Consider the following 24,687-nt stretch of genomic DNA (forward strand, 5'->3'; position numbering starts at 1 on the left):
TCATGGAGAGGCGGGCAGCGGGCCACCGAGTACTGGAGGTAAACGGGAGGAGGCAGAGACCTTGTGAGGGGTGACCAGCGGGTGCGGGGTGATGGCACTGACGCCTGAAGACAAAAATGAGACGGAGGAAGGTGGCCAGAGCCACCAGCTGTCACTTGAACATGACCACCCAGCAAAGTCCAGCTCCTACAGACAGCAAACATCCAGACACTTTAAAATGAAAAACCTGCAGCTGTTAATGTCCTCCTGAACATTTTTCCTTTTCAGAAAGCGCCCCTTTCTTCACTCAGACAGGGCGGAGCAGCTCAGCACAGACCTGCGCTGGGCAGGCCGATGGCACCCGCTCCCGCTGCAGAGGGGACGCTGCCCACCGGGGCGGGCTCCGGGACACGGGCACCGGGGGCGGACCGGGGACAAGCGCCCACCCGCGGCGTGCCGGAGGGGCGAGGCCCGGGGCGGGCAGAGAGCGGGGCAGGGCCGCGGAGCGGGCGGCGGGCTCGGCCCGGGCCTTCTCCAGGAGGCGGCCGCCGGCCCGCCTCGGGCGGCCCTGACCTCCCGGGCCCGGCACCCGCGGCCTCGGGGCAGCGCGGGACCCGCCGCCGCCGGCCCGGGCGCAGGCACCGATCCGCGGCAGGGCCCGGCCCGGACCCGCCGCGCCATCCTGCGCCGCGGCCGGTGGGGCTCAGCAGATCCATCCCCCGCCCCACACGGAGGAGAGCCCCCCCAGACACACTGCATGGAGCAGATTCCCCCCCCCACACACACACACCGCATGGAGCAGATTCCCCCCCCCACACACACACCGCATGGAGCAGATTCCCCCCAGCCCCCACCCCCCGCACGGAGCAGATGTCCGTGTGTCCCCCCCGCTGCATGGAGGTGGAGTAGGTCCCTACAGAAGACTCTCTCCGGTCCCCACAGCGCTGCCCGGGGGGGCTGCAGGGGCGGGGGAACAGGGCAGCTCCTCGCAGGCATTGTTGCAGCCTTACGGGGGCGGGGGGGGGGATCCTTTCTGTGTTTTTCCTACTTAACTCTTAGCTTCTCTCAAGCAGGAACTCTGAAACGGTGGAGTACAGCTGAGGAGCATGTTTCCACTGCCCTGGGACCCCTTTTCTCTGCACGGGACACATCCTGGACTTTGGGAAGCGGTGCCGTACCTGATAGACCCATTCACAGATGCTCACTGTCCATCTCATAACAAACTGATAGTCCTTACAGTCACCAGAGCGTTGCCCAGATTTATTTTTATTTCTCACAGCTTCTACTTAGGCTTGGCTAAATATGACCAGGTCAAAGACCAGTTATATGCACACCTAGTTACTTGAAGCAAGTCACAAATATATCTGTTGGATGCATAGAAGTCTATATTGTAAGAGAGCCTGCCGCAGCTCTGGTCAGGGACTTCATTCCTCTGATTTCTAAATATTAAAGAAAGGAAGATAATGTAGAAGTTATTGGAGCAGTTGAATTATTTGTGGTGTTGCTTCAGGTCTGTGGCTATTGCAAATGTTCTACCATATTACTGGCAAAGAACCAGTATCTCCCAGACCTGGATTCTTACAGTTGATCATATCTGGTCTGTCTCTTGAGATGCACCAAAAGGACTTTCAAAACTCACTGGTTTTGAATAAGTGCTGATTTTTGGCCTCCCTTTATGAGGGACACTCCAGTGCAAGAGTGAGAGGAATACAGCTGTGACTGCCAGGTGTTTCTCTGCAGCCCTCAAACTCACCTGTCCTCCAATGTCACGACTTTTGGCTCGCAACTTGTTAACCTGGCATTCAGCTATATCAGCTCGTTCTTCAGCCTCTTCCAGCTCGTGCTGGGTCTTGCGGCATCGTGAGAGATTGGCATTTGCCTGTTCTTCCTGAAAGTCACGCAGTGTTGTCAGTGACACAGGCACGAACGACATTGCCCTGTTACAATTAACTGAACACCGTACGGCTGCGCCGCAGTGACATCACATACTACAGTTAGCATCGCAGCTGCATCCCTGCATTGCCAGCACTCCAAGTGCTTCTATCTACTATTGTCAACAACAGGAGCACTCTGCTGGGGACAGAACAATTAGTCCTGCCCAGTTCCAGCTGGCAAAATTGGCTAGTGTGGCTCCAAAAGTGCAATGACTCCAGGGTAATTACAGCTGTGTCCGCTCTGTTTTGAGCCATAAGTCTTCACGAGGTAAGGACTCACGCCAAGGAGTTATGCCCAAAGGCAATGGCCATAGTTTCCCTATCAAACTGAGGGTTCAATTATTTTAATAAACTTGGGAGCCCAGATCTTTCGGAAATCTCCACCCTATGCCCACAAAGATTTAAAGAGGGTCCTGCACTCACAGCTTCCTCAGCCTGTTTCTTGTATCCTTTCACTTTTAGCTGCAGCTTGTCCACCAGGTCCTGGAGCCGGAGAATATTTTTCTTATCCTCTTCAGACTGTGGGAAGCGAAAATCAAGTCAGCCTTGGAAAATGGACTGAGGTGATACGCGTAAGAGGGCAGAGGATTTGAAATACCTGGTAAGAGAGCTCCTTTAGCCTTCGTTCATACTTGCGAGCACCTTTCAGTGACTCTATTCCCCGTTTCTGCTCAGCGTCAAGCTCGTTTTCTAACTCATTGATCTGAAACAGAGTATGATGGTGAAGACTGCAAGCTGATCCTGGCTGTAGGACCCAGGGGACTGAGGTTCTGTGGACTAAGGCTGCAGAGAAAGCGACAGCGCAGGGCAGGTTCCCGCAGCTGCTTCTTGGGGCTAGACTAGCTAAAAACTGCTCTCCATGCTATATTAGTAGTGACATAGTGTGTGAATCCATGGTTATATATAGAAGGAACATAGCTGTGCCTACCTGGGGCATTTATAACCAAAATTAGGTTTAAATCTGTCAGAGCAGAAGAAATTGACAGAGCCCTCCTTTCCCTGTTTCAATGTTCACCAGGTACATAGGGAAAATCTGTTTCATTTGTAATCTTTGAGTCCAGCTCACCCTCATTGATAGTCCTTAACAAGCTCCCATAGCTCCCTGCCTCTTCTGCAGTGGGTGTAAGTCAAACCTGGGCACCAGTGTTTTTATTTCTGCATAGATAGTTCCTTTCAAAACCAAGAGCACCCGTGTTCCAAAACACAGTTGTGCTGCGTTTTGGAAGAAGAACAGCTGAAGAGTGCAGTAAGCGGGTCAGGCTGGTCCACGTAAGCTGAATGCTCTGCCTCCGAGAGTGGCAGCAGCATATACTGTTTAGGGACAGCAGGTGGAACATCTGTGCCTGCTCCCTTAGGTATGTCTATAAACCTGCTGATTTCTGATCCCTTTTTGAACCTTCTACCAGCTGCCTCTACAGCCTCCCACTGCAGCAGGTTCCAGAATTTCAGTGCCCACTCTGTAAAGTACTTATTTTTATTTCTTTTAAGCTGATCTTCAGGTGAAGATGTCCTGATCTGCATTGTGTGTCCTTACTTCTCACATTGTGTGTCTTGATCAATAACCATTCAGAAAACCTCTCGGTTACTGCTCTCATGCTTCTATAAACTCTGATCACCTCCCTCTCAGCCATCTCCTCTCCAAATTAAAAGAGTCCTAGCCTTTTTTGTCTCTCCTCATAAGGCTCCAGCCTGGATGCCATTCCCTGGATGCGTCTCTAACTGTCAGGTCCTTCTTGAGTTGCAGAGACCTGAACTGTGCGTGGTACATTTAATATAGTCGCAAGTGATGCTCTCTGTCTGCTTCTCAGTGCCCTTCCTAATGAAGCCCAAATGTTTTCCTCTTTTGGGTTTTTGCTTCTACTGAACATTGAACAGTTTCTGAGGCCTGTCATGGATGAGACTGAGATCTCCTGACTGAGCTGTAATTGCCAGTTCCAAGTTCATCCCCAAGTAAGTACGTTTTAAATTATTTTTCCCTAGATAAGTTACATATATGCCTACCCTGATGTTTATCTGCCACCATTTTTGCCCACTCATTTTTTATAAGGTCATTCTTAAGTTCCTTACTCACAGTGCAACGTACAACTAGTCATCTAACCTGCTGGAGATACCTGGGGTTGTCCCTGTTGTAACCTTCTCAAGAGGTTCCAGCAAGCAAGGGCCCACTCAGGAACTTAACCTTAGCCTACCCTCGTCTTCACCATACCCTCGCCTCTAGTTTCTGGAGTTGCTTCTTTCCACCCTTCAGGGCCAGCTGCTCAGCTTCATCCAGACGAAGCTGCAGGTCCTTCACCGTCTGTTCCAGATTCCTCTTCATCCTCTCCAGGTGGGCGCTGGTGTCCTGCTCCTTCTTCAGCTCTTCTGCCATCATGGCTGCCTGGTTGTAGTGCACAGTTATGTTACAAATAGGCCTCCCTGTCCCTGGCAGTTCTGTGCTCTCGCTGGGAGCAATGCCCAGCTGCACGTTGGTGTATGGCTCTCCACGTTCTCAGTCAGTGCCCATGGCTGTGCTAAGGGTCTGTCATATAAAAAGGATCACTGTTTCTCAATATCTGTGTTTCTAAAACTACTCTGCCTTGGTGAACGGGCAGGGTTGATGACAAGAAAAAAGTAATTAAGGCATGCAAATGACTCAGTAGCAAAGTTTCATTTTTTAAGAGTCAGTGGAAGTTAGGGGCACCTTGAAGTATCACCAGCTAGCACTCTGCATCTCTGGGCTTCCAAATGATTTTGAATATCTGGCGATTTGGTGCCTAAATTTGCCGAAGGGTCAGACTCCTAAGCAGTTTTTGCCAATGAAATGACCCCCAGTATCTCGAACTACAATGAAAAGCTTGTGCCTGTTGGGGTCTTCAGAACCCAGGATGGATAGCTGTCACCACTGTGACAGGGCAGCGGGGAACCTGCAGTGCTGCTGCTGGTGGGCAACCAGAATTGGACACAGCACGTCAGGCCCGGGTGCACCATGACTTGATGCAGTAGTGTGACCATTTTCTGTTTCATTTTCATGTACACTTCCTAGATAGTTCTAAGATTTGTTTCTTCTGATGCTGTGGAACTCTAGCCTTGTTTAAATGAAACATTTCTATTCTCTCTTTATTTCTTACATGCCTAGTGTTTGTAAGATGTATGATTTTAGTCTCAATTTCTGTTTTTCTGGGGTGTGTCTAAACAGGACGTCGTTCAGACTACTCTTTTCCTATTACAATTTTGCCACCATCTGTTCTATCCTGTCTGTTACATTTATCCTGAAAGCAAAAGCGAATGTGTGAATGAGGAAGGAGAGATAGGATGCCTCTTCAATACAGACTGCTAGCAGAACATGAGTAGAGGACCTCGACTGAAGGGGTCTTCTGTGGCAAGCAGTAGGGCAGAGGCTCTGTGAGGCCCGTATGGGAGGGACTGTGTGTCACTGATATTTTCTGGTCCTATGTTGAAGACTTGTTTTTTCTCAACCTGATTGCTCCTTTCTAAAGTGTAAAAGGGACTGCAGTGGTATAAAGTGGAAGGGAGGCAAGCGAGAGGCATGCAAGAGGACTCACATCTGTGATCGCTTTCTTTGCTTTCTCCTCTGCGTTTCTGGCTTCCTGAATGCTGTCTTCAACTTCACTCTGTAAATGGGTCATGTCCGCTTCCATTCTCTTCTTGGTGTTGAGGAGGCTTGTGTTCTGTTGGGACAGCCAGAAGACCGGTCATTCCCACCCCATTTCATGCCACTCCTACATGCCTATTGTAAAGGAGATACCATATACCTGTGAATGGAGGAGCTGCACTCGCTCACTGGCATCTGTCAGCTCCTGCTCAGAAACCTTCCGGGCTCGCTCTGTCTGCTCCATAGCAGCTCGCATCTCCTCCATTTCTGTTGTCATCAGATTGTTCCTGCGCTCTACCATAGCAAGCTGCTCCTTCAGGTCCTCATTCTCTCTCAAAGCATCATCCAAATGGAGCTGGGAATCCTTTGAAGGTGAAAGCACCATGAGACTCAGAGGCAAGCAGAGTGAGTGGCAAAGACCTGCAGGACAGTAGCCCTCGTGGTCCCTACCTTGAGTTGCCCTTGCACAGCTTTGAGGTGCTTCTGTGTCTCTGCTACCTGGCAGTTGGCATGGCTCAGCTGTATTTCCATGTCATTCAGGTCTCCCTCCATCTTCTTTTTCAGCCTCAAAGCATCATTTCGGCTTCTGATCTCAGCATCCAGCGTGGTCTGCATAGACTCTAATAGCCTCTGGTGATTTCTCTTCAGCTGCTGAATTTCCTCATCTTTCTCTGCACTCCTTCTGTCAACATCTGACTTCACCTGGTTCAGCTCCAGCTGAACACGTAAGATTTTTCCCTCTTCATGTTCTAAAGAGCCCTGGCAGGGTTGAAATAATATCATTTGTCTCTGTAGTGTCTGTTATTGGGAAATGCCTATGCAGAGTTTCGACAGTTTTCAGTCAGTAATGCAGATATATTTGCCTTACTGTAGACCTTTAGAAAAGGCCTAGCACTGAAAAAACCAGCTGCTGTTCCCATACACAGGAGTCATTACACCTTAGCTGGATATTAATCAGTAATTTAGGAATAAGACTCCTTAGGAAAATGCCTCCAATCACAAGGTCTGTGCACTGAGGGCTATGTTGACACTGCAGAGATAACAAAACATGGGAAGACATGAAATAGGACAGCCAAGTCTCATGCGCAGAAGCAGCTTACCTTCTCTTGCATCTCCATGCTGAATTCTGCTAAGGGCCTCTACACTTAGTCCCACCCCAGTGGCTGTATGGGCATCTTCCTATTCCATACAGCCTTTTCCCTCTGATACTCATACCATCTGGCTTCTGATGTCTAGCAGTTAGGAGCCTGAGGATGGGTCTTTACAACAGGTGGACAGAAATGAGCACATCAAGGGAATAAAACAGTTGATGTAGCCTTGGCATCCCTTTTAAGAACAGACCCTCCAGAGATGCCCCTTTCTCCTTTTTGATTCCAGAATGAGCCTATGGTGACTAATTCAGGATTAGACTGATGACATTTAGATGCATAAATTAGAGCAGATGGATTTGCGCGGTCACTATAACTCTTGCTTCTACTGTCCACCCATCTAGTGACATCTAAAGATTAGAGATGTGTCAGTAATTTTTTACTTCTTTTCCTATCTAAGGGGAGTTACAGAGAAAATGAGGTGAGGCTCTTCTTGGTGGTGGACAGCAAAAAGACAAAAGGCAACAGCCAAAAGTTGATACAGGGGAAATCCTGACTGCATATAAGGATAAAAATATTTTCCAATGAGAATGATGCCTCACTGGAAAAAGTTGTCCAGCAGTACTGTGAAATCTCCATCCTTGGAAGTTAAAAAGAACAATTAGACAAGGCTTCAAGCAACCTCATGTAACTTTGAAGTCATAGCAGGAGGTTGGACTAAAGACCTCCAGAGATCCTTTCCAACCTAAGTTAATTCTGTGTCTCTGTGTTTGAGCTATGTCCTAGGTATACCATGGGCAGCTCCATGAAATGCTTTCAAAGGTGTTTTGTGGAGAATCAGATATGGTCATATGGAAGTACCAAAAGCTATTGCAAGAGACAGTCAGGGCAGATAGGGAAGACAAAGCAGAACCTAGACAAGAGGGAACTGAAAGACCTACAGTCTGGCATGGATTGGGAAAAAAGTAACATTTAAAGTTATGAAGAGCTGAGGGATAGCCAAAGGCAGTAAGGAAGACTGAGAGACCATGGAACTGTGGGATCTGGTATGCAGCCTGTGTCAGCAAAGCATGTCAGTGGACCAATGGCACCTCCAAGATTCAGCTGATCCCCAGCAACCTCTCCATGTTCATCAGAACCCATGTCCTGTGAACTGACTCAGCTTTGAATGTATTACTGACTCCCATTCATTGAAAGTGGAGGAACTGAAGAAATATAATCTTAATTCTCTTCAACATTCAGCTTTCTTTGAATAGGAGGTGATATCAAGAATATTTTTAAGCATAGATTGGACATGGTCTTCAAACATCATCAATTAATTTGACTAGAAAACAGAAATTGTCAGAGTTTTGAAACACAAATGACCTTTCTTTAGCCTTTCAGAGGAGCAAATTCAAACAGGTGGTGCAAAATGAGCTCAATTTTAGTCTGGGACTGAATTTTTTTGGGCATGATAGCACAGCAAGGAATGCCACGTTGGTATGTGAGAGGAACTGTCCCTATGCTATTTAGTCTGCTTGTGCTCTTATACTGCATTTTTGTGACAGTATCTGGATAACCAGGATTCTATAATCTCCAAATTTTCTCCATTCGTGACCTCTCTAAAAGCAAGCCCCCTTATTGAGGACACTTGCCTCTGCTTCTTCTAATGCTGCTTGGAGGTCACACTTTTCTTGCTCAATTTGCTTCTTTGCTTTCTCCAGTCCATGATTAGCTTTTCCACATTCAGCAATCTGCTCAGTCAGATCAGAAATTTCCTCTGCAACACACAAAAAACACACTCAACTCATCTTAGATAATGTTGTCAATGGACCTGCAATTGCTGTTTGACAGTGGGAGTGACGGAAGAGATAATGACGTAGTGTGATGCAGCAGTGAGAAGAAATAATAGGTCTTGTCTCGTGTGCAAATTTTATTCCTGATTACCTGCTATTTCCAGTTCAGCGTGCAATTTGAAAATGAGAGGGACCAACTGGCATGAGCTCAGAGAATAATGTCAACTGCCTCTGGACAGTGAAATTACATCTCCAGAGACAGTCCTGTCTGATTGCTCTCTTTATCCTCAGATACTCCCCAGGGATCATTCAGCTCACAAAAACGAATTGAGTTGTGTTTCCTTTATACAGTTAGTTGGCTTATTAAATGCCAATCCACTGTGCCACAGCTGCATGGTCCTCCAATAATCAGGAGATAGTCAACAGCCCTCCAGATTTTTTCTAATGGCAGTGACTGAAGTGATCTGAAAAAAATGACTATCTAGTTTCATCATAATTTTTGTCCATTCAGTTAAGTTGGTCCTTATCCATGAATGGGACTATGATGGTGCAAAGGAAGGGGAATACCATGAGGAAGCAGGATGCTGTAATGAGCTGTAGGCCTGTGCTTACAGGTAGCCCAGAAACATGGAAGCATCTTAGGATTTATGGTGGATTCTGATGGAGCTGATGGTGGATCGTGGTGGATCTTGAACTTACGCTGGAGGTTCTTGTTCTCCCGTCTGACAGTCTCAGCCTGGTCAAGCATTTCTTCATAGGCATTCTTCATCCGGAAGATCTCCGTGCTAAGAGAGCGAGACTCCTTCTGGGCAGCTTCCAGTTCAGCCTGACTCTCCTGGTACTTCTGCCTCCACTCAGCCAGGACCTGGAGTGACAGGAGCTATCAGAGCATAAGAATGACCCATTCTGCAACACTCCTCTTTCTGCATGTTTAAAGGACAAGAACCCAAGAGGCATGGCCTGTTTTACAGTCTTTGGCTTTGGACTGTTCTCTGCCTGTGACAATCAATTCACTGTGATACATACTCTTGTCTATTTTGGTGGAAGCTACTTAAATGATCCTCTTCAGCCAACACTAGTGCATACCCTAAGCTCTCAGGCAGGAGAGCTGGGCCAAGGCACAGGTCTGTGCAACATCTTTTGGGCAAACAGTGTTGATTCTGTTAAATGTTAAATGTTATTGAAGGTAGGGAAGGCTGGGACTGTGCAAAGGAGTCTGAGGCTCTGCCTAACCCAAATACAAGGCTGGCAGACTTACACCAAGCGAAAATCAGGGCTTGTTAGCTTGCATGTGAATACTTACTCAGTCTGCTTGATCAAAGACTAGATATGGATCCTTCTAATCTCCCTTGTGAATACTTCATGCTTTTTAAAACTGTCAGAAAGGTACTTTAGTGTTTGCTATGGTCATCTGGGATTACTCACACTGTGACATTATCATTACTGTATGTCACATTATGTCCTCCTTACCATAGCTTTGCTTTGGACAAAATGTAATTTATCTTACTGTGAGTGCAGAACTTTCATAATTTAAGAATTTGGCCTGGCCTATCTGGCAGGCTCTTTGAATGAACCTTGTCAAAATTCTTCTGTTTTTTGTCAAATGCTGCACAGGCTGCGTTTGACCTCTCCACGTCAATCATGAGGTCATCCACTTCCCCCTGCAGCCTCTGCTTTGTCTTCTCCAGTGAAGCACACTTTGAGTTGACAGCCTCGATCTGCTCCTCTGACTCCTGCAGGCGCTGAGCAAGCTTCTTTCTGCAGGATGAGACAATCAGCGCTGAGAGAAGGAAAATTCTGGTGTTCTCAGGCAAAAGACAGGAAGGGCGTTTGGCATGGGAGAAATGGGCAGAGAGAGCAACATAGAAATGTGTGATGGTGTGACCAGAGAGCATTGATGGGAGCCTGGGATGACACAGCACTCCAGAGTGATGCATAGGCTGGGAGAATACTTACCCAACAGGTAGACTATACCAACATGGAGAGGAACCAGAAACACACTTTCAATATTGGCAAAGAATGTGATTTCTCAACTACTGTGATTAACTCTGTAGTTAATGCACTGGAATTCTCCTTTCTGTAGACACACCCAAGCCTCTACTTCTCCTTTAAACCTCCACCCGCTCCCCTTTTCAATCCTAAAACATTACAAAGCACACTGCTCTGCATGTTCTTACTACAAGCATATTCTGGTTTCCTCCAGTTCCTTCTCACATTTATATTTAAATATCCTTCTACTTGCTCCAGACCATCCCTACACCTACTTGGCCTCCTCCAGCTCCTCTGTGCGCTGAATCGCGTCCGCCTCGTATTTGGTTCTCCACTGGGCCACTTCGCTGTTGGCCTTGGACAGGGCACGCTGCAGCTCCCCCTTGGCTTCCTGCTCCTCCTCATACTGCTCCCGGAGCAAGTCACAGTCGTGGCGAGCAGACTGCAAGGCGTGGGCCAGGGCATTCTTGGCCTGGGTAATTAAAAGTATTCAAACTGTCAAAACATTAACAATTTGTGACTGGATTTTTTTTCTGTATTTCGATCAAACCTCCACATCTCACTGCCCATGTGCAGCCGTTGCCAGAGCAACAGAAGGAGCAAAATGAATAACATCAGGGACTTTGTGTTTCAGACTTGAAGTTGTTAAACAAGATCAGGCGCTTGTCCATCTTATCTGGGATACAGCCTCTCAAATCATCTGCACCCAATGCTTCAGGCAAAGACACAAGAAACCCAGCAACAGTCAAGGTGGGAATTATCTCTGAGGAAGTTTCCCCACAAGCTTTTCAGGTAGAATTTGGTGTTTATCTGGAGGTGGAAGGAATTTTAAACTGTGTTGTCATATCTAACCCTGGGTATACCTGCATTTCTGCTGTCATTCTCTTTTTGGCTGTTGCTGTATTCTTTACCTCAGGAATTTCCCATAGTGGTAAAGTAAGCATACAGAGCTATTTCCATTCACTGCTCTCATAATTCTGAACTTCAGAAGACACGATAACAAGGGCTTAAACTGTCTTCTTTATTTAATTTCTAATGTCTCTTCTTTGTGTTTTACTCCAAGGCAATGTTCAAAAGTTTCACTGTTCTTATGTCTCCACCTTTCTCTGAGAAGAAATCTCATTGTTTTAGCTCACTGATTTATTTTAGAATTTATCGGTCCAAATTAAATCAAGTCACCTTATTTTCTTCCTCTAGTTGCCTTTTCAGCTCTTCAGTCTGCTGAGTGAAAGCGTGTTTGCCTCGAATCAACTGAGAAATCAAGGACTCCTTCTCCTCCAGTTGCCGAGTAAGTTCACCTAACAAGAAAATGTTTTTTTTTTTTTTTTTTTTTAAACAGGGATATGAGCCATAAAACATACAAATGAGAAGAGCTAGCCATATGGAAAGAGATTACAGGACATAATGTAGTAAAATGAAGGGAGAGGAGCAATTTCATTCCCACCAGTAGGACAAAGCTATCAAAGATAAATGTTGTGCTAGCCTCAAAGGGAAGGGGATGAACTGACCACAAACTCACGCATTCATTTTGATTGACAGAGCTGCTTTTGGTTTGGTTTTATGTTTCCTTGGGTGGAGTTTCTCTGACTGCCACCAGGAGGGAATTCTACAGTCAGAGTTTAGTTCAGATCACCCAGTGATGAATACGTTACAAAATACACAGGCATTCAGACAGCATATTTAAGTGGTTGGCACAGGACAATTGCATTTCATCTAGGGACACACCATTCTCAGTCTGTAGACGTGTTTTCTGCATGTTCAGTTCATTAATTAGTCGCATATGTTCATCATCTTTGGTTCTGACTTCACTGAACTGGTCTTCGAGAGCTCGGCACATCTTTTCCAAATTGCTCTGTTAAGAGATAAAAAGCATATCCTTCAGCTCATCAGAAGAACATTGTTCAGAAGAACATGGGTAGTGATGAGAAATGTTTCTTCCTGTGCGGTAACCTTGGCTTTGGAGACAGACTCCATGTTACTGGCCAAGTCGTCAATCTCCATCTTCAGCTCACTCTTCTCCTTCTCCAGCTTCTGCTTCACTCGTTGCAGGTTGTCGATCTGCTCCCCAAGCTCAGCCGTGCTGTCCGCGTGCTTCTTCCGCAGGGCGGCAGCCGTGGCTTCGTGCTGCAGCGTGGCCTCTTCGAGGTCGCGACGCATCTTCTGAAATTCTGCCTCACGCTTCTTGTTCATCTCAATCTGAGCTGCGGTAGCCCCTCCTGCTTCTTCCAGGCGCTCGCTGATCTCCTCAAGCTCTCTCGTGAGGTCAACGCGCTGCTTTTCAGTCTTTGCACGGATTGCACGTTCAGCCTCAATTTCTTCCTCCAGTTCCTCTATTCGAGCCTATGAAAGTTAATTGGCTAAATGAAGACTTCTGAATAGAGAGATTTGAAATTATCATCGAGGAATAAAAAACAAACTTTCACATCCATTTATATCAGTAGAGACAGTGAAGCACCACTAGAAAATTCACTGAATTGTGTCCTAGGACATGCAATATTTAGTTTTGGAACACTAGTAAAAGCAAAATCTGATATTTCATTTTATGTTATAGCTCAGAATGGATTTATTATGTTATAAAGGATATAGTATTGCACTTTTCTGAAGAAATAGGGGATGTGTCACTGGAAAATGTAAAGTTTCTTCAAAATTTCCCAAAGGTCAGGCCAAAACAAAGCAGTGTCCTCTCTCCATCAGCAAACAAGTTGGAAGGAACCTTGAGATGAGCAACCATGGGATAACAGCATTGAAAAGAACTGTCTTCCTGGCTCTGTATTTAAAAGGTGATCTCTGTCCTGCTCATGACAGATTATGTCACATCCTGTTGTTTTCTTAGAAAAGTAATTCTCAGTGGCTTCACTATTGTTGTAACTCAGTATCTGATACAATTTCAAAGCCTGCCACAAGCTTCGCTTAAGAAATTTCTTATGTAGTTATGTATAATTAGCGGCCAGAGCTTCTGTAAAAGCACCCTGAGATGGGAACAGCACCCAGAGTCCATTTTAATAGTTTTATTCATGTGTAGGAGAATTTTTTGTAGAACAGTCTAAGAATAAATATTATTTAATTATAAAGAAATTGTGCTTGGCTACTAAAAATATCAATAACTCTTAGACTTTACCTGAAGTTCCTTAATTTTCTTTTGCAGCTGAGAACTTTGAGCCTGCTCATCTTCAATTTTACTTTGCAACTGGCTAATTTCAAAATCCTTTCTGTTAAAAAACAAGAATGCAAATTCAATGTGGTTAAGATAAAATGTGAATTTTAGAATGCAGAGCATAAAAAGTCGGTGCAATACTTTTTTAGCCTGTCATCCATCTGTTGCTTATCATTTTCCAGATCCATGATGGAATCCTGAGACATTTTCAGATCACCCTCCAATTTTCTCTTTGCTCTCTCAAGGTCCATCCGCAGTTTCTTCTCTTGTTCCAGAGATCCTTCAAGCTAAAACACATAAAACATACTTTAAAACACATAAATTATACTTTAAAACACATAAATTATACTTTGAAAGTAACTATTATTGATTAAAAAACCTAACTAGAATTGGAAATTGATGAATAGAGAAAACAATCAGATCCTGTATATACTTCTCATCTCTATCTGTGCTATACTCTTGCTGCAAGATCAAAGCTGACATTATGATTTGGTTTCAGATATTAAGCTGTCCACAGCTTGGCCATGCACAGTTGAAATGCAAGTCTTTCTTTGAAAAGAAATAAAAATTTTCCAGTGGCGGCAGTTGCTAGCAGATAGACTGCTAAATATTGACAAATTCCCCATGTTCATAACTTCCTGGAGTATGTCTACACTGCACAATAAGAGACCACAAATAACTCTGCATCAAACTTCAAACTGCCACAGATATACTGCTCCAGCTAATTGGTTAAAACAGTGCACAAAAGTCTCCAATGATGAAATAACTAACGATGAACATACTTTAAATGGGCTGAGAAAGATGAAAGATGTACTGGACTCCAGAATATACTGTCAACTGGCAATGATTTATTAGCTGAAATATTGGAGCTGCCTTCGCTGCTTTACATGTTGCTTATACTTCCAACTACAGATTTCTATTCTTTTCTAATCCGTCAGAGCACCCACCTACACAGCCCCAAAACTTTTTCTTACATCGTCTACTTGCTGCTCCAATTTGGTCTTGGTTTTGGTGAGTGTGCTGACTTTGTCTTCCTCAACTTGCAAGTCATCCAGCGTCTGCTGGTGGGCTTCCTGGAGAGCCTTCTTCTCCTTAGTGAGTTTAGAAATATTTTCATCCAGAGCTGCCATCTCTTCAGTAAGATTCTTAACCTGTTAGACAGCCAGCATCCATACTATGAGAGGGTGCCTTGAGAAGTGACAGACTGAGAACACAGTGAGTGCACCCTTGCAAAATCTTGCATGGTTGTAGCCAAAATGCTCTCCACAGAAGGTCTATATTGATCATGATGAAAGTAGCAACAAGTGGCATGTCTGGCAATCAGACCTCTCTAGTCCTGCAGTGGTAGGAATTCTTGCTTTAGTTGTTTTTGACTACCAGCCCTATCCTGCTGAATTCTATAATGAAACATGTGCTAGATCTTCACTTCCCTCTGCAAGTTTTTCCCACTGGGATTTACAAAAGGCGTCTGAGTTGTTCTTGCTCAAAAGATTATTTCCTGTATGTGATGTATTTGCTAGGCAAACAGCTGTAATTTCTCAGCAAGTGAGTTTCTTTAAAAAGATATTATCAAATGCCAAGCAAAGCCTAAGATGTGTTAATTTTTCCACAAGTGAAAGAAATACAATAACATGACAAACAACCTTACGCCCGTGGAACAGGTGATCACAAATTTAGGGCAGGAACTTCTAAGTGGGCTGCTGGACATACCAGGTCTGCTAGCTTTATCTTGGAAACTTATTCCATGTACTTCAATGGAGCACTGCACACCAGCAACCGTATCTCAAACATATCGGGCGCTGTGCATTAGCCTGCCTCACCCTTGCTTCCCATTTGTCTTATTTGGATGGGAAAGCCTGACAGTAAGGATAAGGAAAGTTGATTCTGCTAAGTGCTTTAGCTATATGGCCCTGATATCTGATAGGGCACTCCATCATCCTAGTACCCAGCGCCAGCTAGATTTCCTCTAAGCATTGATATAGAAATGTCTAACATATCTGTAGTTGCAAACTTAGGATCCAGTACTGTTGTCAGTGATGGCAGTGAAGGGAACCTCAGGGTTGTAATTACATCTCTGCTAATATGGTTTCCGCAGTAAGACTGAACACTATCACCATAGATGTGGGCTTTTGAACTCTAACATATATATCTCCGTTCTGTCTCTTCACATAGATTGTTGAGATGTATGTGAAGAGACCTGGGCTTTTACTGGGAGATAAATGAGTTAATGACCACCTGATATATACTCTCCCTGCTACACTGACAGTCTGCACCTTAGAAGTCAGGAAGAACTCTCATCGTGTTGTCAAGTCAATGGAGGGAAAGGACGTCCATCCTAGTTGGGACCTGGGCTTCCTAAATATAAGAGAATTACAAGAAAATATTTGACATCTGCAAAATCAGTTCTCCTCAATGCATGTGAGAAAGGACCAGCAGAGCCATTCTGTGCGGAGCTACTCACAAGGATACTAGTCCTCCATTATCCACAGGAGACAGAAACATACTGGATCGTTATGACTCCAAATAGCCAAATATGGAAATTCTCTATCAAGAACCATAACAACCTCTTAACTCTTTTTGAACTGTTACAGGAAATATATTTTTCTGTAGAGAAAGTTATAATTTTAACAAAAAATTTTCTCTCACAGGTGATTAGGTGGCAATACCTCTCTCCCATGCCTTGGGCACATATTACTTCCTTTCAGAGTACTGCGGAATGACTGCAACTTTCCACAACAGTGAAAACTGTCTGGGAAAACTGTCTGGGGAAGAATAATACCCCGATTCCTCTGTCACCTTATTCTCTGTTGCATGCTTCTCCTTTTCTACTTTGGCCAGAGTCAGTTCAAGGTCATCAATATCTTTCTTCAGCTCGGAGCACTCATCTTCAAGTTTCCTCTTCTTTGCTGTCAGTTCAGCATTCATCTCCTCTTCATCCTCAATTCTTTCACTTAGTTCTTTAATTTTAGCTTCCAGCTGGATTTTACTTTTGATGAGTCCTTCACATCTCTCTTCAGCATCAGCTAGGTTTTCACTCTCCTGTCAGAACATATTGAAGGCATGTTATGTTTGTCATAATAATGACAAAGGCAACATATGTTGTTCAAGCGCCATCTTCAGGAAGTTGATTGCACAAGTCAGGGCAGAATTTGCTATGCAAATCACAGTAATGCACACGATTCAATCATGAGGAAATTGTCCTGCTCAGCCATAGCTTAGGAAAGGGAACCCTAATCCCATGGTAGAGACAGTTCCTTTCAGCTGGTCAGATGGTTTGACTACAATACCATGCAATAGACTCACAGGGTTTAGTCATAACAAGAAGCCTGCAAGCAGACAGTGAGATAAATAGGTGGGTGGCAAACTGGATTTCATGGAAGCATGAGCTTAGATGGGGATTTGTAAAATATATAGAATTTCAGAGTCATCTTTCATAGAGTGTTGGGTGAGTCTAACTTAATACGCTCCTCCAACAATAATGACACAGGTCAGACTGTCTCCCCAGGCTTCCTTTCCTACTTCATTCTCATGGGGCTAACCTTGCTCTGATCATTCCCTAACTCTGTCTCTCAGCCAAGATGGGGTCAGGCTTGACCTAAAGTTTAACCTACAACTTTTACTATAACTAACATTTTAAGACACATAAATTTTGTCTAAAGTAATGCTACTATGATGTGTTCTAGGCAGAATACCAGAAAAGGTATCTGTTGCGTCCGAGAAGATGCTGAAAACCATCACTGCAGTAACAGAAGATGGTATGTTTAATTCTGTCTCAGATTCTGACTGACACACATAGTGCACTGAAAATCACGGGTAGTATGCGTGCATCTTTCAGGACAAACTTGGAGAAGATGGTGCTTGAGAACTCTTTCAAGCAGGGTTGATAGAAATTCCCTCTGGAAAATGGGACTTAGTGAGAAGACAGAAAGGACTCTTCCAGTACTGAAACAGTGAGAAAATGGGAGTTGAGAAATAGTAAGACAGCACACTTAAGGGCAATGGTCATACCTTAGGAGTTCTTTTATGTTCTGAAACCTGAAATCTAAGTGCTTTGAAAGGCACCCTAACCTGGAAGTTAGTTAACCTAGTTAAACCTGGGCTTCTTGGATTTGTTGGCTTACCACCCACAAAAGTGAAGCCCCCAATGCTTGTAACTGGGTGAGTTCTGGAGAACAGAGCATTAAAGTACCAAGAAGCGTACGAAGAAACTCAGAAAACTGGGTGAAGTTAAGTTCTGAAGAAGGATTCAGGTAATTAATCTGACCTCCAGAATGCACAGTTACAGCCTTGGTGCTTGAAACAATACAGGACTCTTGTTGAAACTCAACTGATTTGAAAGCACATGGAAACAAGTGACAGGTCCACTTGCACCAGACTGCCCTTGGCCACATAATATCTTATCGCCTTAATACCTGACAATATTCCTGTCTTGTGCAATTTCAGTCTCTGCTCAACAGTATTCCAGTGAAGAGCATCCGTCTTTGTTCCACAGAAAAGCACCCCTGCCCTGGCTCCATATAATAACCATCGGCACACGCGGAAACAGCCTGTATTTCATCCAGAATCAGATACCATTGTTTGGACAACATTGTGTATACTGTGGAAAATCTGATTCTTCCACTGGTGATTGCTTAATAGAGAAGTGGGTTTACATGGGAGCCCAGTCAGAATTTCCTGTGTTCATACTGGTGGTAATGTTTTATATGTGGTTTGTGCTCACTTTGCTTAGGTGTAAATGACAAGACCAGATACAAAATGGTGGAGACAAGGACAATGGAAAAGAGAAGGGAAAGAGTACCAGAATAAGAGGACGTGAGGTTAATCCGAAAATGGGGGTTACTCACAGATTGAACCTGAAGCTGCAAGTCATTTTTCTCTTGCAGCAAGGTCACCATTTTCTCCTCCAGCTCTTTCGTTTTTGCCTCAGACTTTGCAAGCTCTTCCTTGGTTTTCTCAAACTCCTCCTTCATGTTGGCCATCTCCTTCTCAGATTCTGCACTCTTCAGCAAGGGCTTCATCTTGAAGTACAGCTTCATCCAGGGCCAGTGCTTGACATTCATGAATGCACGAATGTTGTACTGGATGATATAAATGGATTCCCTGAAAACATACGAAAACACAGTTTATGAGACTGGTGAGACTTGGGTTAGAAACAGACTCTGATTTTTGGCCATATGGCATCGGCATTTTCCTCAAAGAACGTCTGCTTTAGACTTTTTTTCCTCACCTCCCTTGCTTTTATTAAAGAGACATTTCTAGGCCCTTGATTGCAGAATGGCGGGTTCAGTAGCATGAACAAAAACTACATCTGGATATAAGAGGGGGAAACACTCCAAAACAGACAAACTCATCTAGCACGTTGCCTGGGAATCTCTGAGACTTTCCTCAGTCTCAAAGAAAGTGCAAGTGCTCAGGTGAATACCAGAGTGAAAACTGACATCCTTGAAGTACTGCTGCTGAGATTACAAATCTGGGAGTTACTGTCAGTTGTGGAAACACCAGCTTGATGCTTTTTGGGTCATTCCAAATAGCATATTAGAAATTATTAAGACAGAAACTGAAAACAAAAATTAAATATTTTTATGGTGCTGAATGCAAAAGGGTGTTGTTTATTCCCATAGTTCAAGAGGAGACCAAACAGTTCCTTGCAGAGAAATCCAGTAAGAGTTATTGAATTCTTAGAAACTATCCCTGGCTCAGGAAGCCTGAACTAAATATATACCACAGAGTATTACAAATAAAAGCAGCTGGTTGGCAGATCATCTTATACATTTATGCGATCCTTGCTCCCCCTAAAGCTTTCACTTGTCAACAACATTTGAGAAAGTTTTCTTGGCTCGCCCAGTGCTGCCACTCCTACACTCTAAATTTTGCATGATTCACCCCATCTCAAAGGGAGAGGGCTGAAATAGGAAGGGTATCTGAGATGGTCGAAAGTATGGAGAACCTTCTCTGTACAAGCTGGAATTGTTCATCTTAGGTGGTGGAGCCATGAAAGAAAATCAAAGAGGAAGTGAGCAGAGAGTGATTATATGGCTTTCCTTACAAAATTGATGTGATCCAATGAAATTATCAGACAACATGTTCAACACAGACAAACCTTAGCACTTGTTCAGTTGCCTGTCTCCATCACAGGGTTCTTTAAAGTTTGAAAATGGTAAGTGCATTCCTGGAGAAAAGGTTCACTGTTAAATACTAAATATCATGGTTCAGCTGCATGGTCCAATTGCTAAATAGCTATTGCCAGAATTTGGGAGGCTGTATCAAGGAAACTATTAGTTTGTGTTTGCTCTGTTTCCCCATAATCTTTCTGAGGGTCTTTCCCGAGGACAGTTTTTTGCCTGAGACAGTACACTACATTACTGCCTTTTGGTCTGACACAGTATGATTTTTCTTATATTTTATATATAAAGTATATATATTTATATATGTTTTCTTATATTACCTTCTTTCATTCATCTTTTTAAATTCAGTTCTCATGAGGAACCCTCTGCACATAGCTTGTGTATGAGTGATGAGGCTCACAAGCTTCTCATCTCTCATCTCTTCTAGGAGTCCCAGGAGACCTGCCTTGAAGAACACCTACAAAATAAAAGAGGGTGAAATAGTTAGAGGCTTAGGCAGATACACAACCATTGGCAGCTGATGCAGGGTAGTACAAGGCAGCCTTGGAAAAAAGCCTGCAGACTAAATGTTTAACAGCTAGAGAAATTTTGTGTCAGTATTCATACCTTCACTGTCCCTGTGATTCATGACAAGTTACTCGATGTATGATATAATCACATTATTGCAGTTTTACTTGATGCCTGCTCCAGAGTAGGTTGTGGAAGGTCTTAGCTCATCGGTAGTTATTAAAACAAAGAGTTAACTTTCAACTTAGTCCTATATCCTACTCTGTCTCTTCTCTGTACCCTTCTATGTCAGGCTCAAGATTTGCCCTGTGAACTGACTTAGAGATGGCCTCAGAAGTGTACATGCTGATGGCTGTTCAGTAGTGTACGTGACTGGGCTTTTGTCTAGAGATAATACTGCCTTGGTTGTGATGATCAGAGAATCAGTGTCCCACCTAATACTGCTTTGGATATGGAAGGCAGACTTGTGGGTATGCCTAAATCCCCCGAAAAGTCTGACTGTCCAAACTTGTCTGAGCCTGTCTAATATGCACTGATATACATGAGTTCACCTGGCAAGAGAAAGGGGCAGCACTAGTTCAAGTTGCAGCCACACTGGGTCATTCTGGCAGCGTGGTGTTCCCAGGGCTGCCAGTGTTACCCCTCACACATACCTCCAGAACCAGACAAGCTTTCTGTACTCCTTCTTGCTAGTGGTGTACTTCGTTTCTAGTCATTGAGAAGGCTGATTTCATATGCAAGAAATACTTCCAATGAACAATATTCTTTGCCATTAATTATACCCACTCTTCCACAAGGACATACCTTGGTGTGGCCAAATCTGTATTGGTTGTGGTCCACATCAATGGAGGAAAGAAGCTTTTCAGAAGCCTTTTTGCTGTCAATGAATTGGCCTTCTGGAATGGCTGAGGCATTAAGAATCTTATACCTGTGGTAAGACGGGTTGCAAGAACTGGTTGCAAACAGGGTGAGGAAAATAAGGTCCATTGTATATCATAAAATATATGGAAGCTGAGCTATCTGAAAGCAGCTGAATATACCATCTGAAATCTAGACAGTCTTGGCTCAACAGAGTGTGGTGACAAGGGGACACGTCTACTCTTCAGAGGAATTTGTTGGTTGTGTAACAACACAGTATGTTGTTACACATAAAATTAATGTGCATACTTAAGAGTGTCTGCAGGTCCAGGAATTAGGAAGAACATAGTGAGAACATGCCAACCTCTTCTCATCTCGTTTCATTGATCAGAGGAATACTACTCAAAATAAACTTGAAGATGAATTAAAACTACTAACAAAAATCAGCTATATTCTAAAGGGAATACAGTTCTTGCCCAGCTCACAGTCTCTACAAGTTGTACCACTGAATCCTTGAGTTTGGACTAAAAATGGCATGGTATTATTCTGTAAATGCTAAAAGCAGCCTTATCATTTTGCAAGGTAAATTAATGATTAAGGTAATCCTGTATGATGGACAGGACCACCTAATCCTTCTAAAGGGGTTTCTTCAGATACATCAATAAGGATGTGTGACTGTACCCTGAGCACTTATTCTCAAGTCTACCTTGAAAGAGAATATGTAAAATCAAGACAGTGATAAGGGTGCAGTGAATTTATTCTCTATTTTAGGCTTCCATTGTAGCTCCTCCTGAACTGCAGCACACTTCATTGGAACTATAAAGCAGTTTTTGGTTCTGGACCATGGCCATTATGGATGGATTCCTTCTTCTGTTACATCAAATTGTGATTTGACAAGTGAGACCAGCTAATGCCTTACTGAACATCAGGTTGCAGGGCATTTTCAGAGAGGTCTTGGGTCCTTTTCACACCAGTTCAGCACGGAAGATGCTACAGTCACATTTAGTTATAACTGCAGCCAGTTCTGATCCAGCACTTTATAGCAACTGAGCTCACATGAACCGGTTTAATTGTCTCTGTTTTAAAGATGAGGAAAACAAGGTACAGCATCCAGGCCAGTAACAGAGCACCAGAAAAGCCCGGGATTTCTGAATGCTTAGTCCGTGCACTGTAAGGAGACTGTGCTGACATGTATTGTTTTTCTATGTATACTCTGGAAGACTTACAAAGAGCAGCCTTTAATGCCACTTGATTCATTACACTACAAGTATTTTGCATCTCTTTGAATCATCGGGCATTGATTACAGTTTAGAAATGATACTGGTTCTGATGAATCAAGAAATCTCTGGTCTGATCAAAGAGGGAAAAGACTGGAGTGACCTAAGACAGTATTAATGAATTAGTTCCCTCAAATGCCACTAATCTAGTCTGATTCAGAGGGTGTATTTCCACGATGTCACCTGAGCGGTCGGTTTACTGAGCTTTTAACAGATAGTAATAACTGAAGACCTACCGTTGCTTAAAGTCTGCATAAATGATTCTGCTTGGAAACCCCTTCCTGCAAATTCGGATGCCTTCTAGAACCCCATTGCACCGCAGCTGATGCATCACCAAGTAATGGTCCATTTCACCTTAAACAAAATACATCCATCGTGTATGACTCTACTTTTCTTTCAAAGAATCTCCATAAAAGTATTAGCATTCCAGAATGACCTCCTTTTTTTTTTTTTTTTTTTTTTAATATAAAATTCAACCAGCTCTTGATTAAAGATGCAGGAAGTGAAGACAGAACATGCCTTCAATTCCTACAAGTTGCAGAGAGCTGTTTCAGTGGGCTGAGCCTTACTAAGAATGCTAGGGCTGGCAGTGCTTGTGAATCACCAATGGCCAAAAGACATAAGGCTACATTACTCAAAAATGGCAAGAGAGTGCTTAAGGAGACCAGCTGAAAAGTCTTCAATAGGATCAACATCACCATTGGATGTAGGTAGAGGCGACACAATGTAGAGTGTAGTAAGATCTAGACAAGCTGCTCTTCACGTTATGTAAGTTTTTACCTTGGATCTGCCATGCAAGTACTGACTGTACTTAAACTTGATTAGATTTGATAGTTAGATAGATTCCAACACAGGAGTGGATAAGCATATTGCTTAAAGCTCTCAATCTGCCTGTAGAGGACAGTTGATTAACACTGGAAGAATTATCTTTCTCCTCCTAAAATATCTATTGGATATAATAATCAACTGTATTACTAGGTCTTAATCTCAAGTATTACAGACAACCTACAACTGGTGGAACAAAACCCTCCTGGGTTTTATTGACCCACTTTGTCATGTAGAAATTTCCATCAGCTGCTAGAGGCATTAATTAGTGCAGAATGGTCCATACCCTTAACTTTATCTTTTCAGTGTAATCCATAAAGGTGTAACCAAATGAACTGTTAGAAAAGTCAAGCATAAGCAGCCTAAAACCAGCTAAAAATCAGAAAATGCCCAGTTTCTCTTCCTTCACTTCACCGTCCTTAATTTTGCTCACACAGTACTACTTTTCTTTTCTTAAAAGGCAAAAGTCAAGATTCCCTCTGAGTCACCTCTGTCAAAACAACCAACTGAACATTAAAATGACAGCCATATCTGGCTTTTCTATTTTAGTAGGTTTTCCTTAATTCCCCCCTTACACCTTCTCTACTGTCAAGACCCCAGTGGGATTCCTCTTTCTTCACCTTAGGATATGAAGTGTGGACATTTCCATTTGGGCTTCATTTATAGTCAGTGGGGTAAAACAGTTTCTTCTAGGACGTGACTCATCTCATCCTAAGATAGATGTATAAAAGGGGCCAGATGAGTCATACCTTAAAATGCCAGCTTCTCTCCACTGAATATAAAAGGAGTTTAGATGAATAGTTGAAATGTGAATGTCATACATGTGTGTTGCTTAAATCCTGCTTGTGGTCTTCAGGGTTACACAGAGAGACATAAACAAGAAAGGTAAGAAACGCTCTGAAATTGGTCTTTTGTTTCCCGAACAAATTAAACAGATGCTAACCTCCTATTTCCTGGTACGCCTGTTGCATCCACTACTTTCTACCAGTATCTACCTTATCATTCTACCATGACCTCATAATGATTAGATTCCTAAAACCCACACAGGCAAGTCTCTCCCCAGGTAGTTTAATTTAATGGCCACATGAAAATACTCTCAAACTTGACTGTTCTCAGAGACTAAACTCTTTGTGAGAGTTTAATATTTAATTAAATAAAGGGGAAAAAAAAAGTAACTTTATATCAAAATGCTTTCCAAGTGCTAGCAGCACCCAGCAGCTTGTACGCGGAATTCTGCAAATGAGATATGATTTCTTTGACAGTCCTCCAGCTCAGTGAATCAGATCCTGACACTGAATATATAGAAATTGGTAAGTGGTCTTGGGCTGAACCCAACAGTTCTGAATGACACAGTGGTCCTTAAAACTAGGCATCTGTTAGGGATTTGCTAATGCTGTTACCGACAGCAGACAATTTCATCAGCTGTAATCAATCCCATCTTTTTCATCTTCGGCTCCGTACACACATTAAGCAAAGATGGGTAAGTATTGTAGATCATGTAGTGCTCAAAAGTTTACAGTCATGGTAAATAATACAAGGTTTACTTGGGCACTGTCCCGCAGGCCAACACCCACAAGAACTTCA

At 43.5% G+C, this 24,687-nt stretch overlaps 1 protein-coding gene across 1 annotated transcript in view; it reads right to left on the minus strand.

Annotated features, from left to right (window-relative positions):
* The window catches only part of LOC309679054 (myosin-4-like), a gene marked incomplete at both ends in the record, with an annotated part of 36,676 nt that continues 11,989 nt past the window's right edge, over positions 1-24,687 (minus strand). The window contains 24 exons of the mRNA XM_082492285.1: positions 1-186; positions 317-661; positions 1,733-1,867; positions 2,337-2,432; positions 2,512-2,616; positions 4,120-4,290; positions 5,456-5,581; positions 5,666-5,869; positions 5,956-6,264; positions 8,228-8,352; positions 9,068-9,233; positions 9,943-10,126; positions 10,633-10,829; positions 11,537-11,655; positions 12,083-12,209; positions 12,308-12,697; positions 13,476-13,566; positions 13,653-13,798; positions 14,486-14,662; positions 16,308-16,550; positions 18,356-18,611; positions 19,957-20,093; positions 20,948-21,071; positions 22,515-22,632. Coding sequence (XP_082348411.1) covers positions 1-186; positions 317-661; positions 1,733-1,867; positions 2,337-2,432; positions 2,512-2,616; positions 4,120-4,290; positions 5,456-5,581; positions 5,666-5,869; positions 5,956-6,264; positions 8,228-8,352; positions 9,068-9,233; positions 9,943-10,126; positions 10,633-10,829; positions 11,537-11,655; positions 12,083-12,209; positions 12,308-12,697; positions 13,476-13,566; positions 13,653-13,798; positions 14,486-14,662; positions 16,308-16,550; positions 18,356-18,611; positions 19,957-20,093; positions 20,948-21,071; positions 22,515-22,632 — 4,277 coding nt within the window. The remainder of the gene's footprint in view (positions 187-316; positions 662-1,732; positions 1,868-2,336; positions 2,433-2,511; positions 2,617-4,119; positions 4,291-5,455; positions 5,582-5,665; positions 5,870-5,955; positions 6,265-8,227; positions 8,353-9,067; positions 9,234-9,942; positions 10,127-10,632; positions 10,830-11,536; positions 11,656-12,082; positions 12,210-12,307; positions 12,698-13,475; positions 13,567-13,652; positions 13,799-14,485; positions 14,663-16,307; positions 16,551-18,355; positions 18,612-19,956; positions 20,094-20,947; positions 21,072-22,514; positions 22,633-24,687) is intronic.

This window comes from Vanellus vanellus, assembly GCF_965231255.1.
Source record: "Vanellus vanellus genome assembly, chromosome: 17".
In the NCBI taxonomy this organism is placed as follows: domain Eukaryota; kingdom Metazoa; phylum Chordata; class Aves; order Charadriiformes; family Charadriidae; genus Vanellus; species Vanellus vanellus.